This window comes from Gopherus flavomarginatus, chromosome 6, assembly GCF_025201925.1.
Source record: "Gopherus flavomarginatus isolate rGopFla2 chromosome 6, rGopFla2.mat.asm, whole genome shotgun sequence".
NCBI lineage: Eukaryota > Metazoa > Chordata > Testudines > Testudinidae > Gopherus > Gopherus flavomarginatus.
The window spans coordinates 140,181,164-140,199,183 of NC_066622.1; the positions used below are offsets into that span (position 1 = coordinate 140,181,164).

Here is an 18,020-nt window from a genome sequence, read left to right on the forward strand (position 1 = left end):
GCACTGAGGACAGGTGAGCGCGAGTCCGAGGGGGGCGGGGCCCGATCACCGGGAGGGCGGGGTCACATGATCCGGGGCGGGGCTTCCTTCCGGACACGTGACCAGGCCTAGACAGTTCCACCGCCTCCGGAGTCAGCGGGGCGGAGGGTGAAGTGGATATGGAGAGACGGGACCGGAAGCAGGGCTCGGGGGCCGGAAATGCGGGTGAGCGGGCGGAGCTGGCACCGGAAATGCTGGCGAGGATCTGGCAGAGCCGTGGGCGGAGCCCCGGATGGGCTGGGATCAGCTCCGCGCCCGTAGCCTGCGGGGCGGGAACCGGGCCGGCCATGGCTGCGTGTGAACCGGGGTGGCGCCGCTTCGGAGTCACTGCGGCTCCCAGCACCTGGCAGGAGGCGCGGGCTGGACGCTGGGGCTGCGCGTCGTGCCTGTGGCTGGGGTCCGTCGTGGGCCTGGCGCGTCCCGCTCTGCCTTTCTGCCCGGGGGAAGCAGGGCGGGCCCGCTAAGCGTCTCCCTGCGCTGGGTCCTGCTGCCTCTGGGCGAGGCGGGACTGCTTTGTGCTGCAGCGGGGCTGGAGACCCCCGCTGGAAAAACACGCACCGAGTGCAGTAGAAACCACAGCTCGCTATAAGCGAGCCTGGGTTGGGAGCCGTCCCTGTGATTCCAGACTTGGGGGGGGCAGGTAGCAAGTGTGAAAAAGCGTGACAGAGTGTGGAACGAGATGAACCAGAGGCGTTGTGTAGAAGCGCCTGAGGGAGGTGCAGGGAAAGGAGACTTGTTTACAGAAGAGCAAGGGAATAGGCAGCCTATGCAGCACAGGGGTCAGGTGCCAGACTCATGCTTTTGTAGCTTTCATGCCAACAAATTTCAGAGGGAGTAGGTGGGGCTGCACTTACTCTTTAGATGATACAAAGGCCTGGTGCACACCTATGTCAAGGGTGTCAGGCTACAGCCCCTCTTGGAGCTCCTCCAGAACCGTGAACTGGGATTCTGGCTACACTTTTCCCCTCACTTGTGTATTCTCTAACACTCCATCCATGACCCCACCAAGATGCGAGACTCTCATCAGCCTCCTCCTGGCACTGGCCACGGTGGCCAGCCACCAGACCAGGATAAAGCTCAATGGCAGGTGCTCTCTGACTGTGGGACCTGTCTCCTGTTCCCTTATCATATCACATCTCCGAGCAGAGTGTCTCTTGGCAATGTCCGGTGACTCCTTGGCCTTGTCTGCACTTGAAATGCTACAGCAGTGCAGCTGCAGTTCTTCAATGTGGACATTACCTATCCCTACAGGAGGGGTTCGCCCATCGGCATAGGTAATCTACCTCCCCAAGCGGCAGCAGCTAGGTCAACAGAAGAATTCTTCCATTGACCTAGTGCTGTCTACATGGGGATTTAGGTCAGCTTAACTATGTCACTCTGGAGTGTCGCTTTTTCACACACCTGAGCGACTTAGCTGAGTTGATTTAATTTTCTAGTATAGACCAGCCATTAGGCTCCTTTCAGGAAGAGTGGGCAGTGTCTGGTGTTCTTTGCTTGGTGCCCGTATCTGGAGTCCTGGTGTCCAAACCATCACCTGCACTCCCATTCGTATTTTTGCAATTGTTCCCAAATTCAGTTGTGGCCTGTGCTTTGTGGTTCCACCCCCTCAGTAAAAGGGGAAGGCCTTTAGTTTTGGCTCGCTTATCCTAGAACTCAGAAAAATCATGCCTCACCAATCTGTTAGAATTCTTTGAGGGGGTCAACAAGCATGTGGACAAGGGTGATCCAGTGGATATAGTGTACTTAGATTTTCAGAAAGCTTTTGACAATGTCCCTCACAAAAGGCTCTTAAACAAAGTAAGCTGTCATTGGATAAGAGGGAAGGTCCTTTCATGGGTCAATAACTGTTTAAAAGATAGGAAACAAAAGGATAGGTTAGGTCAGTTGTCAAAATGGAGAGAGCTAAATAGCACACTCCCCGAAGGATGTGTACTGGGACCAGTGCTGTTCAACATGTTCATAAATGATCTGGAAAAGGGGTAAACAGTGAGATGGCAAAATTGGCAGATGATACAAAACTACTCCAGATAGTTAAGTCCAAACTGACTGCAAAGAGCTACAAAGGGTTCTCTCAAAACTGGGTGACTGGGCAACAAAATGGCAGATGAAATTCAGTGTTGATAAGTCCAAAGTAATGCACATTGGAACACATGATCCCAACTATACATACAAAATGATGAGGTCTAAATTAGCTGTTACTTCTCAGAAAAGAGATCTTGGAGTCATTGTGGATAATACTATAATATATAGAGATACGCCTATCTTGTAGAGCTGGAAGGGACCCTGAAAGGTCATCAGGTCCAGGTCCCTACCTTCGCTAGCAGGACCAAATGCTGTTTCTGCCCCAGATCCCCAAGTGGTCCCCTTAAGGACTGAACTCACAATCTTGGGTTTAGCAGGCCAATGTTCAAACCACTGAGCTGTCCTTCCCCCTTGATGGGTCTCTGAAAACATCCACTTAGTGTGCAGTGGCAGTCAAAAAAGCGAACAGAATGTTGGGAACCATTAGGAAAGGGATAGATAATAAAACAGAAAATATCATCATGTTGCTATATAATTCCGTGGTATGCCCACACCTTGAATACCGCATGCAATTCTAGTCGCTTCATCTCAAAAAGGATATATTAGAATTGAAGAAAGTACAGAGAAAGGCAACAAAAACGATTAAGGGTATGGAACAGCTTCTGTACAAGGAGAAATTAAAAAGACTTTGTGCATCCAACGAAGTGGATATTCACCCACGAAAGCTCATGCTCCAAAACGTCTGTTAGTCTATAAGGTGCCACAGGATTCTTTGCTGCTCTTAAAAAGACTGACACTGTTCATCTGAGAAAAGAGACGACTAAGGGGGAATATGATAGAAGTCTATAAAATCATGACTGGTGTGGAGAAGGTGAATAGGAAAGTGTTATTTATCCCATCACATAATACAAGAACTAGATATCACCTGATGAAATTAATAGGCAGCAGGTTCAAACAAAAGGAAGTATTTCTTCGCAAAATACACAGTCGACGTTTGGAATTAGTTGCTATTGTGACAGCCAAAAGTATAAGTGGGTTCAAAAAAGAATTATATAAATTCATGGAGGATAGGCCCATCACTGGCTATTAGCCAAAATGGTCAAGGATAGAACTCCATGCTCTGGGTATCCCTAAACATCCAACTGGCAGAAGCTGGGACTAGACGAGAGGGGATAGATCAGTAGATAATTGCCCTGTTCTGTTCATTCCCTCCGAAGCACCTGGTCGGAAGACAGGATACTGGGCTAGATGGACCATTGGTCTGAGCCAGTATGGCCGTTCTTATGTTCTTTGACATTACAGAGTGGGGATTCAGGACCAAAAATAGCTACAGGCAGGTGTGGTCAAAGCCCAACCAGGAGTGTATGTTAGAAATGGGAAATGTGAATATGAGAAGGGTTTGGAGACTGGACAGAGTAGGAGATCAGGAGAGGGATCAAGTTGGGCCAACTGGAAACCCCACGTGGGGCAGGAGACTGAAGAGGGGAGGACTGGTTTCCAGGGCTGGAGCTGAGAGAATCCCTGAGCCAAACCCTACCCCCTAAGACTGCCTCCTTGACCGCTCCTGTGTTTTCTTCCTAGGAATGGGTGATGGCTTTCTCATGGAAGTGTGCGTTGACTCAGTGGAGTCTGCTGTGAATGCAGAGAGAGGAGGTAAGGAAGAGGGGAACAGCTGGAACTTGACCTGTCCTCAGTGTAATAAAACCTGACCGGGGTAGAATGCAACAGCCTGTATGGTGCCAAGGCTTCTCCTGAAAGAGGGATTCTCAGTGTTATCAGCTGAGCACTCAGGGGCCTCAGCTTTATTATACAGACCATCGAGAAAGACATGGTTCCTGCCCCAAGGAGCTCATAGTCTAATATAACTGTACGGAGCAGACATAGAGCATGGGATAGTGTGTCCAGTTCTGGTGCCCGCAACTCAAGAAGGATGTTTATAAATTGGAGATGGTTCAGGGGATAGACACAAGAATGATTAAAGGATTAGAAAACCTGCCTGATAGTGACAGACACAAGAAGCTGAATCTGTTTAGCTTAACAAAGAGAAGGTGAAGGGATGACTTGAACACAGGAAACAAATATTTAATAATGGGCCCTTCAAGCTAGCAGACAAAGGTATGACACGATCCAATGGCTGGAAGATGAAGCTAGACAAATCCGGACTGGATTCTCCATCACTGTCCATTTTTAAATCAAGATTGGATGTTTTTCTGCTCTAGTTCAAACAGGAATTATTTCTGGGAACTTCTGTGTGATACAGAAGGTCAGATTAGCCTTAGAATTTATGAATGGTTACTACTAGAAATCTGCAGCTAAGGTATGTTAGTCAATGTGTGCATCAGCCTTCACAAGCTAATCAGGGCTGGCCCAATAGTTAGATACAAGATCTCCAGGAGACAATGACCCAGGTCCAAGCACAGTGCTAGGTGGTGGTGTGACATTCTGTACCTTGGGGGAGCACCCTGTAATCCCCATATTCCTCATTTATATATAATTGTGATTTTGCATATAAAGCAGGCCGTGTGAGGTGTCGGGAAAGGTTATGATCTGCTGAAAGTCATTGTTCTATCCATATATGTATGTCATTAACACACATGAAGTTATGTGAATTGTGTTGTATGGTTGTCAGTAAAACATGCTGTAAGTTGGGGAATCAGACAGGTATTAGCTCCTCAGAGACAACAGCAAGGAAAGTAACCAACGCTCGGGGGGGGGGGGGGGGGGGTGTCAAACAACCCATCAACAGCGATTGTCCAGCAAGGGAGCTACAATTCAATGACTCCCTGCATGAGGCCACACCAGGGGAGTTGCTCAACCTTGCCTGGAGACTCAGCAATGCCCCTCAGACATGCCTGGACTTGTGTGTTCCCCAAGCACATGGGACTGAGGGTATAAAACAGAACAGAGCAGGCCCATGTTTCGTCTTTTCTCCTGGCCCCACCTATGCTGCAAGCAACAAAGACACTGAAGCCTTGTCTACATTGGCAAGTTTCTGTGCAGTAAAGCAGCTTTCTGCGTTGTAACTCCCGAGGAGTTCACACTGCCACGCCACTTAGTGCTCAGAAACTGCACAGTATCAGCGCTGTAAAACCACCCCGATGAGAAGCGTACAGCTTTTTACGCCGGGGTTTGAGTGCCGCGGTGCCAGTGTAGACACCCTGGTTGATTACAGCATTGTGATTGGCTTCCGGGGGGTGTCCCACAATGCTGGTTCTCGCCTCTCTGATCATCGGTGTGAACTCTACTGCCCTACCCTCAAGTGACCAACTGTCATCCCCACCCCGTAAATTCCTTGAGAATGTTGAAAGTCCCCTTCCTGTTTGCTCGGTGGTGCATGGAGTGGTCTCAGTGCATCTTTCCAGGTGACAATGCCTGCTCCACGCACCAGGCAATCCCTCACTTGGAGCAATGATGAGCTGATGGACCTTATTGGCATTTGGGGAGAGGAGGCTGACCCCCAGCTGCGCTCCAGCCGTAGGAATTATGATACCTACGGACAGATTTCACGATGCATGACAGAAAGGGGCCATGACCGGGACACACTGTAGTGCAGGGTCAAAGTGAAGGAGCTGTGGAACGCCTACCACAAGGTGCAGGAGGCAAACCGCTGCTCCAGTGCTGCACCCACAAGCTGCTGGTTCTACAAAGAGCTGGACGCAATACTTGGTGGCGACTCCACCTCCATTGCGAAGGCCACTGTGGATACTTCGGTGGCTCACTTGCCAGTCAAGAGCGGACTGAGCCAGGAGGAGGAAATCTTAGACAAGGATGTGGAGGGGGACCCAGAGGCAGAAGACAGCTCAGAGATCAGTGGTGCATGCAGCCCGGAGTTCTTCTGTACTCCAGAGGAGGCTAGCCGGTCACAGCTGTCAGAGCTTGGCAAAGCGCAAACAGGAGAGGAGGCCCCTGGTAAGTGGCTTTGATTTTGGGAATCGCTGAAGCTAGTTGTTGGGGGCAGGAGAGTTGCAGAAAGCAGGCTTGTCTCTGTATGATGCACATACCACCACATGCCTAGTCTGAGCAGTGGAACAGGGTGTTGATTGACTCCCTCACTTCACAGGAATCAGTCTCAGAGATCTCCAGGAAACTCTCATGGAGATACTGGGCAATCCGCTACTGCAGGTTCTTTGGCAGAGCTGCTTTGTTTTTTGCCCCATTAAGGGTAAATTTCCTGCACCACTCTGCCATCACTGGAATGAGGAGGTGGGGGGGGAACGGGACTGGGACGCCATTGCTGCACACAGGCAAGCTGCATAAGGGCCAGGACGGAAGCCACAGTCTTGGAGAAGACCCTCCCTTGAGTCCCTGCTCACCCTCAGCAGCAAGCTGTCTTCCATAATGATCACAGCCTGTGGAAAATGTGGGGACAGGAATGGTTATAAGGCCTCACGTCCCCCCTACAGTGATGGCTCTCCCCAAGAGCCACGTGCCCAGCGTACAGTACGGTCCTGGAACACTGGTTTCCCCTGCCCCTGTGGTTACTCGCCAGTTTGGGGGTCTTGTGGCTCATGTGTCCTTGCCTGGGGTCAGCCAATCAGTGACAGGTATGTGAATAGTGGCTGTGTTTTAAATCACTGAATCAGTGCTCTGTGTGTTGCAAACAATCCTGCTTCTGTAAAATGTTTCATTTTGGCTTCACAGATATGACGTTGGGAGCCCAGCCCCCCTCTTTGTTATCTCTGGCTGAACGGCTGCACAGAATAAGAAAGCGGCCATGAAGAACTAAGGAGGACTTTCTGCGTGATGTCACGATGCACTCCACCGCTAAGAAACAGGAATTGAAGGAGGGGAGGGACAGCAAGAAGAGGGACTGAAAGGAGAACGCGGCAGGCCATAACTAAGCCACTGAGCAGCTCTTTAACATTATGGAGCACCAAGCAGACACGCTCCAGGCACTGCTAGCACTGCAAACCAAGCAGCTCCGCACCCACCCTCCCCTGCAGCCACTGTCGCAAAACTCTTTCCACTGTATCCCCCTGACACCACCAACACACTCTTATCAGCCTCCTGGCTCCAGTCTGTACTCACTGCATTCCACTCCTGCCCTGTCACAGTTCAGCCCTGTGGACTCCCAGTACCCACTGCACTCAACACCCATCCCTCTGCAGGTTAGCCGTGATGAAGTACTGTACCTGCTGCACTGTGCTCCAAAGGAGAAGGTTGGATATGATACCTGGACATACACAAACCTTTAACCGCCTCGGGACCCCATCTCCTGGGACCCTCCCTTACCCCATCCTCCTCAGTGCTGATGTGTTCTTTTTGGTTGTGTCTCTCCTCCGGTTGTTGTTTTTTAATAAAATAATTGTTTGGGTTTGAAAGCAATCTTTAATCCATTAATTGAAAGCAAACAGAGCCCTGCAAAGCAACAGGCAATTTTCTTACACCATAGTGCATCATCTGCACTAATCACAATCCCTTCCTAGCATTACACGCACTGCACTCCCAAGCATAGCAACAAATATTAATGGCTTCCTGCTTCAAATTGCTGCCTCAAGGCATCCCTGATTCTTATGGCCCCGCGCTATGCCCCTCTAATAGCCCTGGTCTCTAGCTGGTCAAATTCAGTCTCCAGGCACTGAGCCTCAGCGGTCCAGCCCTGAGTGAAGCTTTCACCCTTCCCTTCACAAATATTATGGAGCGTACAGCATGCAGCTATAAGCATAGGAATACTGTCATTGGCCATGTCCAGCTTCCCATACAGGCAGTGCCAGCGGGCCTTTAAATGGCCAAAAGCGCACTCAACAGACATTCTGCACTTGCTAAGCCTGTTGTTGAACCGCTCCTTGCTTCTGTCAAGGTGCCCTATGTATGGCTTCATAAGCCACGGCATTAAGGAGTAGGCGGGGTCTCCTGGGATCAAAATGGGCATTTCGACTTCCCCTACTGTGATCTTCTGGTCAGGTAATAAAGTCCCTGCTTGCAGCTTCTTGAACAGGCCAGTGTTCCGAAAGATGCATGTGTCATGCACCTTTCTGGACCATCCTGTGTTAATGTCCATGAAATGCCTACAGTGATCCACAAGCGCCTGGAGAACCATTGAGAAATACCCCTTTTGATTAATATACTCAGTGGCTAGGTGGTCTGGTGCCAGAATTGGAATATGCTTCTCATCTATCACCCCTCCGCAGTTAGGGAAGCACATTTGTGCAAAGCCATCCACAATGTTATGCACATTGTCTAGAGCAGGATGTGATTAATGGCTCTGCACACGTCCATCAACACGAGTCTAATGGTTGACTTTCCCACTCCAAGCTGGTTAGCGACTGATCAGTAGCAGTCCAGAGTAGCCAGCTTCCACAGTGCAATCGCCACGCGCTTCTCCAATAACATGTTAGCTCTCATTCTCGTGTCCTTGCGCTGCAGGGCTGGGGCGAGCTCATTACACAATCCTGTGAATGTGGCTTTACTCCTCCGAAAGTTCTGCAGTCACTACTTGTCATCCCAGACATGCATGACAATGTGATCCCGCCACTCAGTGCTTGTTTCCTGAGTCCAAAAGTGGCGTTCCACCGTGGTCAGCACCTCCGTGAATGCCACAAGCAATCTTGTGTTGTAGCTACTACACATGGCGAGATCAATGTTGCACTCCTCTTGCCTTTGTACACCACTACCACTCATGACTTGTTAGTCAGAGCAAGCAGCATACTGGTCAACAGTGTGGGATCCATTCCTGCAGACTGAAGAGGCAGAGCGTACAGTACACAAACTATTGAAAGATGATGCCAAATGCGGACAGAAGCACAGGGATTGCTGGGAAGCAAAGCAGTGCATCATGGGGCATTGGGACATAGAGTGACCAGACAGCAAATGTGAAAAATTGGGATGGGGGTGGGGGGTAATAGGAGCCTATATAAGAAAAAGACCCAAAAATCAGGACTGTCCCTGTAAAATCGGGACATCTGGTCACCCAATTGGGAAGGACACAGGATGCCCCTCAACTCCCTCTGCCTTCCCACAGCTCTTAGCAGCAGAAGAGGAAGAGATGCTCTGTGAGGTAGCTACCCAGAGTACACCACTCTGAATACTGCTGCAAGTGTCCAAAGTGTGAACATGCTGTCGTGCAGGCAGCTAACAATGTGAACACACAATAGCAATTTCCCTTCGGTGCTCTCTGAGCGGCGCTGTAACTGCTGGCGCTGTAACTCTGCCAATGTTTCCCGAGAAGAAGACTGAAGACTCCAGCAGAGGAGACTGGCCCAGATTTAAGGGACAAATCTGTATGTTAAGGACTGCAATACACAGTGGGTTGAGAAAAACTGCTTAGTCTAGTTGTTGCTCTGTCTAGTAGGGTTGAGAGTGTAGACTGCATGCTTATATTTTATTTCTTTTGGTAACTAACTCTTACTCTTTGCCTAACACTTATAGTTACTTAAAATCTATATTTTATAGTCAGTACATTTGTTTAACTGTTTATTTTTACTAGTGAGTTTGCCTGAACTGGGTGGCAAATCTTCTCAGATATGCAAAGGCTGGTGTATGTCCACTTTCCATTGATGAAGTGGTGAACCAACTAATAAATTTGCACTGCTCTCTCGAGCAGCGCAGGACTGTATATTCCTGAGGCAGTGTTGGGAGCTGGGGGGATTCAGCCGGTGTCTTTCTCTGTGTGATTCCTGAGTGGCTCTGGGAGCATTCATGCAGTGTAGCTAGGTGTGGGGCTCCACATCCATTTGTGCTGAGTGATCGCAGCACCTGGAGGGGTTTGCTGCTGATCACTAGCAAGGCTTTGTGAGAGACGACCCAGGCTGGAGAGAGTCAGAGGGGCACAGCGGTCCCACAGTCCCAGGCTGCACCCCAGGGAATCCCGTCACAGGTGGTGTGAGGCAGAGAGAAGGGCAGGTGACTCTCCCCTTTGGCACAGTGCTCTGGCCTCCAGGTGTATCACCCTAATGGGAGGGCAGGGGCCTGTTGTTCTAGTGTCCTGACTCTGCAGGCTGTAGGTCCCATTTTTCTGTCTCCCAGTGGCCCTTTTCCATAAGCCCCAGTTCCCTTCCTTGGTCCATGTGGCCTTCTCAGTAGTCCAGAGGGATGGTTTGTGCCCTAACCTAGCGACTATTACTCGTTCTCTTGTCCCAGGTGCTGGCCGGATCGAGCTGTGTGCTGGGCTGATGGAAGGAGGAACCACGCCCAGTATGGGTGAGTGCCCAAGGGCATTTTGCTCATACAGGGTCATCAGGACTACTGCCTTGCAACTGCACCAATGAAATACGTACTGGGGCAGCATTCAGTGGGCTCAGGGCCAATCCTGCAGAAAGACTCAGGCTGCGACTGCTCTGAGATCAGAGCCAATTTGTGCATTCTCTGAAGCCTCCTGTCCAGTGTGCCCAAATTTTGCCAGTGTCCATGGGGTTCAGTGGCTGCTGTACCCTCCAGGGCTCAGTGCAGGGAGCAGGCCCCACGTGTCCTGGATTTGTCAGGGAGCCTCCCAGCTCTTCAGCTGGCCCAACCCATGGAAGTTGCATCCCCATCCCTTCAGCACCTTACTTCCATCCAGCTAGCTCTTCACTCCTGCTTTCCTTTATTCTCCTCTGCCCTACTGACACGGGGGCCCAGGGATTCCTGCCTAATTCCCATGCTCCAGGATACTGGGGGTCAAAGGTCCCTTCCCATCTCTGAACCCCAGGTGAGGCTCTCCTGCTGGACAGAAGTGAGGGCTGGGAGGCCTCTGCAGCGGGGAGGGTAGGTGTCTGCCCTGCTTGTCCCCATGCTGAGCTGTCTCTGTCTGTCCCAGCAGGGCTCCTGCAGGTGGTGAAGCAGTGTGTGCGGGTCCCAGTGTTTGTGATGATCCGCCCTCGGGGGGGGGATTTCCTCTACTCCGACCGGGAGTTGGAAGTGATGAAGGCTGATATCCGCCTAGCCAAGCTGCATGGGGCCGATGGGCTGGTGTTTGGGGCCCTGACTGAGGACGGGCGCATCGACACAGAGCTCTGCACAGCCCTGCTGGGTAAGGAGGGCCCCAGTTATGGGGTTCGCTCTGACTGATGGTGGCAGCTTGGTGCTGTCTGACCTGGTGATGCTGGAAGATGCCGTGTAGGTTGCTCTGGCTAGTGATAGCTGGCTGGGGTCTGGCCCCCTCACTCCAGCCTCTCCTGGTTTCATGCTGCCATCTACTCCACAGCATTGTGGGTGAGCGCTTTGCAGACAGACAGCACGGCTGCCCCAGGACTTCCCAGCATGAAACGCAGTCTTGGGTGAGGTGAGGTGGTAAGGGAGGAAGAGGCTCATGCAGGGTACATGCAGGAGAGACCAGTGTATTTTATGGCTAGAAAATTCCCCCCATACTTTCCTTTCCTATTTGTGGTTGAGAACAGAGCTAGCTCAGAAACCTTGGTAAAGATGCCCAGGAAGTGCTTGTCTTGGCCTTCTGCCTACCAGCTGGCCAGATCTCGCTCTGAATTTTTCTGTCTTCCAAAATAGCTGAGAAAAACAGGGCAAAAAAGGAGAAATGAAAAAATGCAGAAAGTCGGTACAGCTGGCGTTGCCTGGAGCGGCTGGGCTGTGAAAGACCCGAACGCCTTCTGAGCCAAGGGAGGAAAGGATCCTCCCTTGGAAAGGTGCAGTGAGAGGAGAGGGCTCTGTCCAGGACTCTGCACCCTATGTGACATGGGATGGTCTGCAGGGGCTGGTATAGTCAACAGAGGACACAGCTTGAGCTTTGTCAGGAAAATGACCAGCTCTGGTCCATTGGTGCTGAGTGCCAGCTGAACCTCCTGGGGACAGCCTAAGGAAACGAAGGAGCAGGAGCAGTCTGCAGTGGAGGGCTGTGGAAGTGGTGGAAAAGCAGCGGAGAGCTCAGAGGGGTTAACTCTCTGGCTTCCCACATAGCTTTGATCCTGACCCTTCCCCCACCTGTGTGATGGGAGAGCAGACTCCTTTCTGACTGCCTAGAAATAGTCCCTGCAGAGGAAGCTGTCTGTGAAAGGAGCGAGAGTCCCTCCCTGTGAATCAAAAGATAAGGGTGATGTAGGCAGCTCCTTGCCTAACAGCCAGGGTAAAGATCAGCCCTTGAAAGCAGCTGCTGACGTTACTCATAAACAAAGGTGAAAGTAAGTTAGTATGGCCCAGTACAGAGTACTGGTGGAAAAAAAAAAAGGTGCAGTAGTGTACCGGCAAATAAGTGGAGCATTCAGAACTGGCTCACTTTCACCTCTTTTGGCTAAATAACAAAAAGTTCAAACTCAAAGCCAATAAAAGCTTGGAAAGGGAAAACTCACTGTCACATTTGTTTGTTGTTTCTCTCCCTCTCCTCCTCCAGCCAGGCTGCCCAACTCAGCTAGGCTCTGCGTTCCCCCATCCCTCCCACGCTGCAGGGGCTCCCCCTAGCTTGTAGCAGGGAGCGAGGGACTGGCTGAGGGAGAAGCCTCCCCTGGTAGCCTGCTGCCTGCATAGGAACAGTTTAAACTTCACTGTTCACGCCATGGTCTGAACCATGGGATTCGGGGCTATTTCTGGCATCCTTGTTAATTTCACTCACGGTTGTTGGGGGTGAGGGGTGACCAAAGCTGGGGCAGTTCTTTTCTACCCCCTGGATGAGGCGATCTTCAATAATATAATACACAAAAAATACAATCAAAATCAGGAATCATTTCCAAGTTCAAATCTATGATACAACCACCATGAGTGAAATTAACAAGGATGCCAGAAATAGCCCCGAATCCCATGGTTCAGACCATGAACGGCTAAGTTTAAACTGTTCTTATGCAGGCAGCAGGCTACCTGGGGAGGCTTCTCCCTCAGCCAGTCACCCTGCTGCTGGCTACAAGCTAGAGGGGAGCCCCTGCAGCCCCTGCTGAGTGTGGGGGTCAGGGGAACGTGGAGCCTAGCCACGTCGGGCAGCCTGGCTGGAGGAGGAGGAGGAAGGACAAGGGAAAAATGTGACAGTGAGTTTTCAGTTTTTCAGGCTTATTCCAATAGTAAAATTTTATTACAGACAGTGCTGGTGGTAGTAGTAATAGTTGCTTTATTTTCTATATCTAAGTCATGCAATGGGAGAGATCCATGAAGTACGTAGGGGAGGTGGGTTGCTTGTGTTTGGACTGTAGGGATAAGAAATGTAACTTACTTCCACCCTGGCCCCGCCCCTTCTGTCTGAGGCCCGCCCCTTGGGGGGCAGAGTGGGACCCGTACCAGGAAGAGCTGTATTTTACTTTCACCCTTGCTCATAAATGGAATAAAGTTTTGATGCTTCCATGGTGGGACTGGAGACCCACTAACTGGAGGCAAAGAATTTGTCGTCCAGAGCGAGTCTGGACAGACATGGGAGAAGCACCCACCCCGGTCCCAGCAATCACCGGGTCGTTCACACGGGTGGCAGCAGTGTGTATCTGAGGGAATATGGACTCAGCTATGCCCTCCTGGAATGCTGGTTCCTTTCACTGTCTCAGACAAAGGAGCTGCGATATGGCTGGGTACTCCCATCGGACACTTGGAAACACTCTTGCCAGTGACAAGTTTGTTCCCCTGGTTTCCCAGGCCTTCCACCCCACCGGGTTGATCCTTTCTCCTTAATGCACACCATGAGTGGGGCTGGGTATACAGGGACTCTAGGCATAAACCCAGTTTATCACTGTTCTCAGGGCCATTGATGGATGCTCTGTCAGCTACACAAAAGCTGGCAATCCGGTCGGCCATTCCGCCATTGCGATGCGGAGCACCCTGTGCTAGTCTCCCATTCGGGCTCTTTCTGTGATGCGTAGCCCCGTCTTCCGTGAGCCTAAAGCACAGTACGCAATAGGGAGTGGAATTTAGGATTGCAGTGCTCAGCCGCACAGATGGGCCATTGTCTCAGCCCTTCCCGGGGCTGCAGGGCAGTTCATACACAAGGAGCTTCACAGAAAACACATGGAGACTTTAAAAGGCCCATAAATATACGAACCGTGCCTGAGCTTAGGTAGCCTGGGCCTCTCCAAAGGCTAGTGGAGGAAACTGCCATCTCACCTCTCCAGCTTGGCTATGCTTCCTGCTGGGCTCTCCAAAGATGGTCCAGGAGTTGTTTTTGGCCAATCTTTCAGCAGTTGGGAAGGGAAAAGGACCCCACTCTGATGCAGCAGCCTCTTCTCACACAGCGAGATCTGCACTGACCACGTGAACTCTTCTCTTTGCAGCTGTTTGTCGTCCCTTGCCAGTCACCTTCCACCGAGGTGAGTTGTTGTCTGTGCTGTCCCGCTGTGATGGAGCTGGCCAGGCTCTATGGCCGTACCCGTGCCCGGGGCTCTGAGGGCCCAGGCTCTGTGGCTGTGCCCCTGCCCGGGGCTCTGAGGGCCCAGGCTCTGTGGCTGTGCCCCTGCCCGGGACGCTGAGGGCCCAGGCTCTGTGGCCATGCGCCTGCCCGGGACTCTGAGGCTTTCAGGCTCTATGGCCATGCCACTGCCCGGGGGTGGGGACCATGCATGCCAAGCCCCTGTGCAGGGGTCGCCAATTGTGAGGGAGGCCTTTGATTCTATGCCCCGGATATATCCACCCCACTTGGCTGGTGAGCTGGCTGAGGGGTGGGACTCAGTGCTGTAGCCTGCCATCATGGTGTCTCTGAGCTACTTTGTTTGGTCTTGCAGCCTTCGACATGGTCCATGATCCTCTTGTGGCCTTGGAGACCCTGGTGTCCCTGGGATTCGAGCGGGTGCTGACCAGCGGTTGTGACAGCTCAGCACTGGAGGGGTTACCCTTAATAAAGAGACTCACAGAACAGGTGCGCCCTCTCCCCCCTTCTGTCTCTGCTATTGCTCTGTTACCCTGACCGCTCACTGCTCTAGGAGGGCTGCCCTGGAGAGCTAGCTGGCATGAACAGTGGCCCCTAGGGGAGTCTGTGGCTGCGAGCACCTACCCCATCTGCTCCGGCTTCTGCACTGGCCCCAGGTGCACATCAGGGCTTTGTGGGTTTGAGCTGTGAGGCCCCCCGTGGCAGAGATCTGCATCTGCCAACAGGTAGGCCACTTGGGCTGCTCTTGCTCACAGGCTACAGATGGGGTGACCTCACGGGGGGGGGGCCTCATCTCTAACTTGCTCTCCCTGTTAGCGTGACAGCACCTGTATCTGTTGTTCTTCGCACCATATTTGTATTGCGGTAACACTGGAGGCCCCCTGGGGGATCAGGGCCTGAGCCCTGTCATGCTAAGCAACACACACAAAAGCTCAAAATCCCGTTTAAAATGAAATGCAACAAATGGGAGTAAGAAAGGTGCAGGACGAGGAGAGTGAAGCGGGGGAGATGTTGACAGGATCCCAGGGATACAGATGCTCTGAGATGTGGCTTTAATGAGGCCGGCTCATCTGCATGTTTTTCTGTCCAAGACGTACATAAAATCATGAAGTGCCTCTCTGGAGGGTGTGAGATGGCCTGGCAGTGGGACTGTCAGATGGAAGGCAGCCCAGTGTGACGGTTTATGAATGTTACTGTTGGGAGCAGGCTGGAGTGCCCTGGGGTTGATTGCGTGGGTTGAGGAGGGAGCTGTCTGGGCTAGGAGTGGCAGAAGGCAAGGGACAGCTGAGGCTGGCAAGGGGACTGATGAGCAGAGTTTAGCTGGGGTGTTGAATGATTTAACTGCTTGTTTCCTGGTTGGTGTGTTTAGGGGGATCTGCAGTCTGGCAGACTTAATTCCAACACCACAAAGAGCTAAGTCTGAGGACATAGTAAAGACAGGCATGCATGTGCACACAGACACACTGCAGGCACACACAATACTCATACATATGTACCTGTACACACACATGTGCATGCACACTGATATGCACACACAAGTGTATTATTGGTTGGCTTGTAAGTTATTGGAGTTCAGAGGGCTCTTGCAAGAAGTGGCTGCAATGTCCCAGGGTCTCTGAGGTTCCTGGGCTGGAGCATATTAAGTAGGCCAGGCCTTGAGCCAGCCTGTAAGTGTCTCGGGGCCGAGTTTCAGAAGAGCTGGAGGAGTTTCCAGCATGAGTCGCACTGGAGGCACCAGGCTGAGGAATTAAACAAGTCCCGCAGAATCACAGGGTCAGTGGTTTCCTCTAATGTGTCTTGGGGACTATGCTGTGAGCTCCATGACTGGGCATGTCCCGAGATGTGTGAGTATGAATAGCTCATGCTACTCCAAGATCCCCCACGTGATAGGCTGTGTCTGGATGGGGTGCATGCAAGTACCATGGCTCTCCTGTGTGTCAAGCTGGAGTGGGCAAGAGCATTAACACCTGTCACTCTGCTCCTTTTCAGGCTAAGGGCAGGATTGTGGTGGTGCCAGGTAATGACTCTGCTGCAACTTTATGTATGTACCGGGGGCTGAATCTGTCCCTGGCTCCGGGATCCCAGTCTTATGCACATGCCCAGGTGCAGAATATCCATGTTTCAGTTTTGAGCCATTCTGCTGCCTCACCCTCCCTCCAGGGAGCGTAAAGGCCACCAGTCCTGCTACCTGCTGTGGGCAGTGAAGCCCTGTACAGCCGCCACATTCTGTGAGGTCTGGGGATACTCTCTGGATCAGCCAGGGGTCCCCAGCAGTGCCTCATCCAGCCTCCTGTGCCTCTGTGGGGCTGTTTCCCTTTCTTGTCCAGGCTGGGTCTGGTCTTAGGGGCTAGCCACTGGGTGATAATGCTGAGGATTGTCCTGCTCGAATGTGATGTATGAATGTATTCTTTCCACTAGGGGGTGGTATAACAGAGAGGAACCTGCAGAGGATTCTTGAGGGCTCTGGTGCACCTGAGTTTCACTGCTCTGCTCGCTCAGCTCGGGACTCGGGAATGAAGTTCAGGTAAGAGGTTGTCTCTGCACTAAGCCAGGGTGGAGTTACAGTCTGGTTTGTTCCTCCCACAGCTTTTCTGCTCTGGCACTGGTGAGTCTGTGAATTACACTGAAAACTCCCTGATCCTGCTGATGCCTCAGGGTGTGAGAATTGTGCTTTGGGTGAGGTGCTGGATATGTGACTCCTGGCACTGGTGTTCTGGGGCACGTGAATCCAGCTGCACTGAGCGTTGGGGGGGGCGAGTCCTGTGCATGTCAAGGTGCCCTGTGCTCAGCTGCTGGGAGCATGATTCCTGGCATTAGCGTGCTGGGGCATGTGAATGGAGCTGCCTTGGCTCTTGGGCGCATGAGACCTGTGCTGTGGGGGTGCATCTTTATGAGACATGTTTCTAGAAGATCTGTACTATATTCTTTTAATGCTGGTGCCTCTTGCCTAGAGCTAAGACCCTTTCCTTTGCCTGGGATATCCTTTCTCCCAGTTGTTCCACATTCCAGACAGTAATCAGTCACCTGTTGGTTTTCCTGACAGAAACAGCAGTGTTGCCATGGGAGCCTCTGTCTCTGTCTCCGAATATTCCCTAAAGGTAGCAGATGTGGCTAAAGTGAGGACCCTGAACGCTATTGCAAAGAACATCCTGTAGAGGGCAAGTGCTGAGTGTGGGATAGGAGCGCGCAGACCCTGGGATCCTCCCTGCCAGTCTGGACAGATGGGCTCTGGCTTCAGTCTCACAAGGGCTGTCAAGGAAGTGGATACTATAAAGGAACCTGCAGTCTCTTCATTGGCTTCACCTGGACACTCTCCCTGGACTGGAGGCTTAAACTGGCTTCTTTTTTTTTAAATCAAGGACCCGTTCCTGACTGTTGTAGTGGCATAAACCATTCAGCAGCAATTGGGAGGGGGGACCTTAGCTAACAGGGTAACTAAATTGTGCACTGCCACCAGTGATTGTTAAATAAACACCCTGCAGCCACTCCCGTGTCACTGTCAGAGAGGCTTGATGGTCTGTGTCATGCTATCCAATGTGAAGGGTATCTGCTACGGTGAGTCATATGACATGTGCTTGCAAAGGAGTTATGTACCGTGGAATCTGCCCAAGATGCAGTCAGCACAAGGAAATGATTTCATTCAGAGTTAAGGTCCTTTGAATTCAGGACTCTCGCTTTCAGGCTGATTTAGCAATCCGTGGCTAAGGTTGGCAGAGGAGTTCAGGAGACATTGAACTGAGAACTATCTCTAGAACTCAAA

The 18,020-nt window shown here is 51.6% G+C and overlaps 1 protein-coding gene and 1 long non-coding RNA gene across 3 annotated transcripts; both read left to right on the top strand.

Annotated features, from left to right (window-relative positions):
* Positions 1-80: 80 nt before the first annotated feature.
* Positions 81-17,745, top strand: CUTC (cutC copper transporter). 2 transcript variants are annotated; one of them, XM_050958830.1, is made up of 9 exons: positions 81-204; positions 3,643-3,714; positions 10,141-10,200; positions 10,796-11,008; positions 14,169-14,204; positions 14,616-14,749; positions 16,250-16,277; positions 16,679-16,784; positions 17,304-17,745. In XM_050958830.1, exons 1-9 carry the CDS (start codon positions 159-161, stop codon positions 17,413-17,415), a joined length of 807 nt encoding a protein of 268 aa, XP_050814787.1. In that variant the 5' UTR covers positions 81-158; the 3' UTR covers positions 17,416-17,745. The 2 variants fall into 2 exon arrangements, with proteins under 2 accessions (XP_050814787.1, XP_050814788.1); XM_050958831.1 differs by having other exon boundaries at positions 10,799-11,008.
* Positions 3,721-7,386, top strand: LOC127053702 (uncharacterized). The gene is made up of 2 exons (XR_007775110.1): positions 3,721-5,970; positions 6,703-7,386. It is a non-coding gene; the product is annotated as an uncharacterized LOC127053702 (long non-coding RNA).
* Positions 17,746-18,020: the final 275 nt, after the last annotated feature.